Source organism: Sylvia atricapilla, chromosome 5 (assembly GCF_009819655.1).
Source record: "Sylvia atricapilla isolate bSylAtr1 chromosome 5, bSylAtr1.pri, whole genome shotgun sequence".
Lineage (NCBI taxonomy): Eukaryota > Metazoa > Chordata > Aves > Passeriformes > Sylviidae > Sylvia > Sylvia atricapilla.
This window is the reverse complement of record NC_089144.1, coordinates 42,163,488-42,170,909: the sequence shown is the minus strand read 5'-3', so window position 1 is coordinate 42,170,909 and position 7,422 is coordinate 42,163,488. Positions and strand designations below refer to the sequence as shown.

The window sequence follows — 7,422 nt, the reverse complement described above, 5'->3', positions numbered from 1 at the left end:
GCTGCTGAGTCGGTTTTCCTTGTGGTCTGTAAGTTCTGCATTCTTTAAGTCCATTATCAGTGATAGATTCCTCTCCCCTAGCCTGTTAACCTTGCCCTAGGTCTGAGATAAAACCATCTTTTTCTTATCTCAAGTTCCCTGTGGTGGCTTAATTTACAGTCTAAATTCCAAGTATCCATGGAGGCATATCCAGGGGGGCTTCAGTGGTTGGTGGTGGTCACAGAGGCCATGTCTCCCATAACTTGTTTGGGAGAGATTCTTTGTTTGGCCGGTGATATGTGTATGAGCAGCTGCCTCTTTACACAGTTTGCCACATTGGAAATTTTTGTCCGGATGTGTTAACCAGGATCTCGCCTCCACCAGGCCTGGAGTTGATGCCATCATGTTGCTTCATTCTGTGCTTATCTCATGACAAAATCCTTCTGTGTCTAACAGTGTCTGAGACAGGCAACTGTGCTCTTTAAGTCCTTACAGCTGGTCTGCCAAGTACTCTGCCAAATGAACTATGATTTTACCATATAATAACTTCATTATCCTTAAAATATGAGTCTGTACTAATATATTATGAAGAATCAGTTCCATGGAAACTGCTTCTTGCAAATCAATCTTTAGAGGCAGGTCACATGAGTGAAAAAATACACCTGAATCTTGTGCTTTTCTGGTGATCAATGAAATAAAAAGTGGCTCTGCAGTGGTGTGCATATCCCCACGGACTAAGTATTGATTGAGTCATTTGTTTACTCACTGACCAGTGACACTGAACAATTGCAGAAGTTCCCCCTGTCGCTTGCATACAGTACAAAAGATCTTTGATGCTTAGAAGAAACTAACAGTCCCTTTGGTAACTGTTGAACATAAAGCTCAATTAAAAATTCAAAATACCTGCTTTGATAGAATATTAAATATTGGTTGTGGTTGTGGTCTGAAATTAGAATGTACAAGTTAACAATCACAGAATAACACCTAGAACATTTTGTGGTATCAAAGATAAAGACCTCTTAAGGAGATAGTTATCCCAAAGTACTTCCTCAATGTCAAAATAATTAATGTAATTTTCTTTAAACCTTGCAAGCCTGCAAGATTTGTCTTTTCTGCAGAAAGCCATTCCTCTACAATCCTGTACTTCTGTAAATAAAACAAATAAAGAAGTTTGAGGCCATTTTGAGTTTCTTAGCTCTACATACTTCAATTTTAAATATAATTTCTTCAATTCTGTGTGTTTGAAGTAGGTTAGGAATGTGTGTATTTAGTACTCTATGTCCTTAAAAAGGACTGGTGAGAGGGGATTTAACTGAGCTGATGTTACAGGCCAGGTCTCTGTGCCAGCAAAGCCCCTCATGCTCAGTCTGTAACCGATTAGACGGGATTAGTGTGCTATCTTTCTAATACTCACACACTGGTGTTTGCCTTCACAGCTTAAATGGTTTCATAGGAGAATTTTTTTCAGTTTTCCAAGCTGACACAGAACACTTTTCAATCCAGCAATCTCAGTGGCTGAGGCTGGATGTTATCCTGCATATTCCCAAACTCCAGCTGTTCCAGCCAGCAGCCAAGTTATCAACAGACTGAGTGCAGATATTCTTCACACAGCTGAAGCTATGGAAAGCACAGCAGATAGTCCACAAAATTCCAGAATAAAAAAAAAAAAAGCAAACACTTAAGAGCCATTTAAAACCATTTCTCAGCTGGTAAAGATGGTGAGGCTTTACCATTCATGTTAGACTGGAAAGGCTTAATTTTCAGTTGCTAGTGTTTCTATCCAGGCTGAACAGTATTCCTGGTGAGGACAATCCTGCTGAATGGGTGGAACTGAATCCTGTGAAGAGCTGGGACAACTAACACTGTTTTCCATATCTTCCCTGCGAAGGAACAGGTTTTCACAAAATTGTGACAAGGCCTGTGTTCACCCCTAAGCATTTAGAAATACAAATAAGGTAGGCCTTAGAAGACTGAATGTGATTTGCAGTTGTGCTTTGGAAAGCTACCAGTCAAAGCATTAACAGTCCATGGCTAATCAGTTCTCAACTGGCAAATCAAAAGTTGGTACTATGTTGAAAATGGGCAAGACTAATAAAAACATGTTTCTTATGGGAAAAAGACATAAGATATTACTGAGTTTAAACTACTAAATTCTGAATTTCGTAGAAAAGTCTTCCTAAACCAAAGTGAAGACAGTGTCAGCAGCAATACACTTGAAAATTGCCAACTCAAAAGGAAGAGATGAAAATGGTATAACTCCACTATAGTTGGGTGTCAAACACAAGGACTGGTTCAAGAAGTCAGATTGGGGATGGAGAGAAAAGTTGTGTGATGTCAGGGTGGTAAAGAAATTTAATTATGCCCAGAGTTATTCTCTCTGCACAGCTACCAGTAAGGTAACTGGATACAGGGCGTCCACTAAAGTTTTCCTGTTGTGAGTAATGGTGCAATGTGATAGAACTCAACACAAAGAAAGACCAGAAGTGTTTTCCATAAGATAGGTAACTGCTAAGACAGACTTCTCTTTCACACTTTTCAGGCCTTCTCCCCAGGAGACTAAACTGGTCATCTGTTCTAAGGAGGAAATATGCCATAACATTTTAATTTCCTGGCCCTATTTGCTAATAGTGTAGACAGTGAAAGCAGCTCTGGTTGATCACTGCTAGATGATACACAAACTGTCCTTTCAGTGAATGAGCTCCTTGATTTCTTTTGTTGTTACAGGTTTCCTCCCTTTTACTGCTTGTCTATTGCTTTAGAGGAAGACACTAGTACTATTCCTATATGCGTATAAAAGTCTGAAAAATTCAACTCAGTAATAATCACGAAATGCAAAAGAAAAACCCCAAAAAACAAAGAGGGAATGAATCCATCAGTACCACCATGCTGTAAATAGAAAATGATTAACCCATTTTTCTGGATTGGATGCAGAAGCAACATGATATTATATGCTTATCTGCAAAATTATGTTAGATATTTATCTGATGAACTCCAAATATATAGCAAAGTTGGGGATGAGTTCAAAACCTTTCTGTACCAGAACAGGTCATCTTTACTTTGGCAGAAATCTAGTCTTCAAAAAAAGTTATCATTAATTCTAGGTGAATATTAGACAGACTTTTCTAATGAAATCTCTTTCTGTATACTCTGAGCATGCCTAATCTCCTTTAGGAAATCACCGTCGACTGGGGCAGACTACTCTTTCTTCATTCTAATGTTCTTTAAATTTTCACCTAGTATGGCCATTTCAGGAGATACTAGTTCCATAAACTGCTCTACATTACATTTAATTCACACCCAAAATTTAATCCATATTAACCTTGGGAGCTGCCCTCTTTAAAGAAGACTCAAATACTGTGGCTACTGCTGTGCTGAATTGGCCAGAATATTCCAAGCAGTAAAAAGCAGTCGCTTTTCCACACCCAATACTAATGCATTATTTATTCACGCGGGATGCAAATTGTAACAGCATGTGAAAAGAGTTGCAGGATCACCTTTGCAGAAGCGTTAGGAGGCACTGCTCAACAATTTTTCTGTGTCTGGAGCAGGTAAAAGCAGTTTCTAAGCTCCAGCTGAAATGCTTATCCCAGTGTTTAACTCGCTTTCACCGAGTATGGGAAAGCAGCACTGGAATGGCAAATGCACACCCGGGGCCGCCACCTCGGCTGTGCGCGCCGCTGCAGCGGCTGCTGCTCTGGGAACACCGGGCATCGGCCGCCCGGGAGCCCCGCCAGCCTCCGAGCCCGCTGCCCTCCCCGCCGCGGGCCGAGGCGGCGCCCGGAGACGAGTTCAGCCGGGGGGCACCCCCCTTTTCACCAGCGTGGGTGGGGGCACCCAACCCAAGGGCTTGGCTCGGCGCCCTCAGCCTGGCTGACCTCAAATGCCGCGGCGGTGCGCGGCTTCCCTGCACGCCGCCAGAGCCCAGCGCGGGCAGGGCCGGAGACCCCCGCCCCGCTCCCCGCCGTGGGCTGCGATTGCCTGTCCCGGGCACTGCCGAAGCGCCGGCACCGGGCGGGAGGAGCCCTCTGCGCCCACCCCCCGGGGCCGGTACCCAGCGCCCCCCGCCCCGCATGCCCACACCCCTCTCCGCATCCCCGCCCGCGGCCCCGCTCCCCTCCGGCGCTGGAGAGGGGCAGGCTCAGCTTGTTCCTGCCTCCAACTTCCCCCAAGTTAACTCGGGTTTCCCCCGCCCCGCAGGGTCTGCCTGGGCTCCCGGTCCTCCGGGAGGGCGGGAGGGAGGGGAAAGGCGTGTCCTGCCTGGGCTGCCGCCGCCGCTGTTGGAGGCAGATCGGAGATATAAAAGACCTGGCCGGGGGCCGGCCGTGGCTTCAGTGAGCGCGGACGCTCAGGCACGGGGAGGGGGCGCAGCGGGGCGGCGGGACGGGCGGAGGCAGCGCGGAGGCAGCGCGGGGCTCGCCGTGGGCAACCCCAATGCGTGGACTATCGGCTGCTGCATTATGCTGGAGCTACAGTTCCGCTGAAGGGAGTTTGCACACGGCCGGCTGGGCTGGACTGCAGCGCTGCCGTTCCTTATGAAGAAGGCACAAGTGAGTGCGGCCGGGCGGCGGCGGCGGGGGGCACCCACCTGCCCGCGGGAGCGGGGCCGGGGCCGCCGGCGCGGAGCGGGGCGCGGGCCGGGGCGGCCGCCGGGCGGGACTGTCCGGGAGGCGGGGGGTACCCGCCGGGGGTGGCAGCCGCCGCCGCCGGAGAACGGGCTTGGGGAGCGAGGTGACGGGGAGAATGAGGTTACCGCCCGGTCTTGCCCTCGGCGTTCCGCAGCCCGAGGAAAAGTTGCAGCAAGCGGCCGGACCGGCGGCCGAGTCTTGGGAGATCTCGGAAGGCGCTGGGAAATATTTGCTGTGGTAAATCTGTTGTCTGTGTTACCCTGACGAGTGCGAGAACATGAAATAATCGGGGCAGCAGTGCGGTGGCTGCGGTTCCCGGTGTCTCCCCGCACGCCGCTCCAGCGTGCGGCGCCGGGCGGGTGCTGTGGGAACCCCGGCATTTCGCCCTTCGTCCTCCCGCATCCCGCCGGGAAGTGCCGCTCAGTGCCCCTGCGGGGATCCCTGCCATTATTTCTGCAGGTCCTGTAGAGATTGCAGTCACTATGCTGCGCGTTTTTTAGAAGGAAGCAAGGGACCGACATGAGTGGAAAATTGTAACAAGAAGCGGCTCAAGGAACCTCTGACAGGAGAAAGTTTAAGGCTCGACTTCGCAAGGTGCCGATACCCTCTATCCTGGCAGACCCCAGCGAGAGCCGGGACTGCTCCGGGAGAGAACAATGCATGGACGCGCGCACCGCTGCCTCTGCGCTGGGGGCTTTTCCCTCCTCCTACATTTCTGGGTTAGAAGCGAGATACTTTTTGCCTTCATCTGTTTCTTGGCAATTGGTGTGTGGGTCACCCACACACCAGTAAAGAAACTTCAGTCACTGGAAAAGACATAAAACATATTTTTTAAAAAATTTTAACAAGACCTTACCAAAGTATTTTGGACAATATTAAATAATATTTCATAGGATGAGAGGAATTAGAAATACTCACTTTCTGAACTATTTAAATTTCACCTGGCCAAAGCACTGGGAAATATACCCATGTTTAAGAACTTAAAACTCGGAGACTTTATTTTTAGTGATGCCTAAGTGAGGTTTTATCTTACATTCTCAGCTCTGGACTTTAGCGATGTATACCCATTGCTGTTATTCACATTAGATTACTATAGATGCCTTGAACAAAGTTGTTTCAGACCCTGTATGCATAATTATTTAAATACGCTGAATAGATTATTAATTGTGGAGGGTCTCTTAATGTCTGAGAGCCACGTCTATGTGTTTACCAATGAGGATTTATGAGTGGAAGCAGTCAAGAATTTTATTATATTTGAACTGTAAACTTATAAAAGTCAACAGACTATTTTTGCAAATTCAGAGCAAAGCAAGAACAATCCCTCTCTCCCAGTAAACTGGGAAAGACAGGCAGTCTTGGCATTCAAGACCATATGGCTTGACTCAGGGGCTCACAAGCTGTAGCCTGTGGAACAGCTTCTTGTCATGGTGTTGAAGCATCTGTCAGCCTTCAAGCAGTTATGCTTCCTGCTTTTTGGAGGCACTGACAGACTCCTAGTTCTCCAAAGGGTTGTTTCCTATATTTTAAGGAGTAGCAAACAAATGTGATACCAAACCATTAATCATTCCAAGGGGATCAGAGCAGGAGATACTTTGAGAAGACTTGCCATTAGAACCATGAAGACCCTGTGCAAAGAGAGAGAGAGCAACTGAAGTGGGTACAAGAAAGAGGAACTAAGCATATGGGGGCACTCGACGCATTAAAGTAAATCGTGATCTATGTGCACTCCTGTGGCTACTTCTGTCATTGTCTAGACTGGGGACATAGTGAAAAGAGCAACACTGGAAAACCAGGAAAGAAGTTAATATTTCTTACAATAAAATATTATGCAATAGATATAGTAGAGAAAGCAAGAACCACACACTCACTGAGCCTTGCAAACACTTGGTAGTGCCTGGATATTGTTTAAAATAAATCAGGGATTTTGATCTTTGAGATAATGTTGCATAGTGCTAATATATAGCTAGTGCAGCTGAAAGAGTAGCTGAGTCATACGTCAGGATAACGAAAGTGCTGAAAGAAAAGTTGTGCTGAGCACTAGATTCAATGCGAGCAAGTTGGTCCATTTATTTAAATCAGTCTTAACCTGAGAAACCACAGGAGCTGGAGAAGCACATTCCCCAACAGTGTCAGTTCTAGAGGTGATGTTTACCAAACTCAGTGGTTTGATGGATATATAACCCCCTTGTTTTAAACATACCAACACCTGGAGTTTTCTTTTTAAGTCATGATTTCTTTAAAGAAGTGATTAAGCATTTAGGGTTCAGTCATACAAATCCTTTTTCAATGGGGCTATTTCCATGAATTAATCTTATTGAGAGATTACTCGGATGAGAGGATTTGTAGGCTTATATACTTAGTAATTAAAACTATTATCAGAAGTGAGTTTATGTCCTTTTGCAGGCTAATATGAGAACATATAAAATGTCACTGATGCATGGACAGCCTTTTACAATTTGAATAAAACAGGGTGAGTGATGCCAGTGTGATATGATCTTGCAAAAACATGTGCCAGTTTTCTGATTCGCTTGTTCTTTGTGTGATTTGAAGACAATCTAAATAGGATTAAGTTACTAAGAAATGTGTTGCAAAGAAGGGTCACCTGTGGGGTAGCTCTGAAGGCTGATAAAGTATCACAGATACATAGTTCAGGCACTTGATGTCCTTTGATGGGTTAGATGCACATCCTCTTAGAAACCACCATATTAGAAGTGTTAGATTTCAGCACTGCTTCCTACCTCTGAACATGTACATTACTGTTGGCAGTTAAATGACCATCTTAGCTTGTCTGATCTGTATGTTTGTGTCACTAGCCTCT

General features: G+C 46.0%; 1 protein-coding gene across 2 annotated transcripts in view; it reads left to right on the top strand.

Annotated features, from left to right (window-relative positions):
* Nucleotides 1-4,342: 4,342 nt before the first annotated feature.
* KITLG (KIT ligand) overlaps nucleotides 4,343-7,422 on the top strand; it is a 53,353-nt gene continuing 50,273 nt past the window's right edge. The window contains exon 1 of one of the 2 annotated variants that reach the window (XM_066319255.1): nucleotides 4,343-4,526. In XM_066319255.1, the coding sequence (XP_066175352.1) occupies nucleotides 4,512-4,526 (15 nt within the window). In that variant the 5' untranslated portion in view covers nucleotides 4,343-4,511. The remainder of the gene's footprint in view (nucleotides 4,527-7,422) is intronic. The other variant, XM_066319253.1, reaches the window with a different exon arrangement.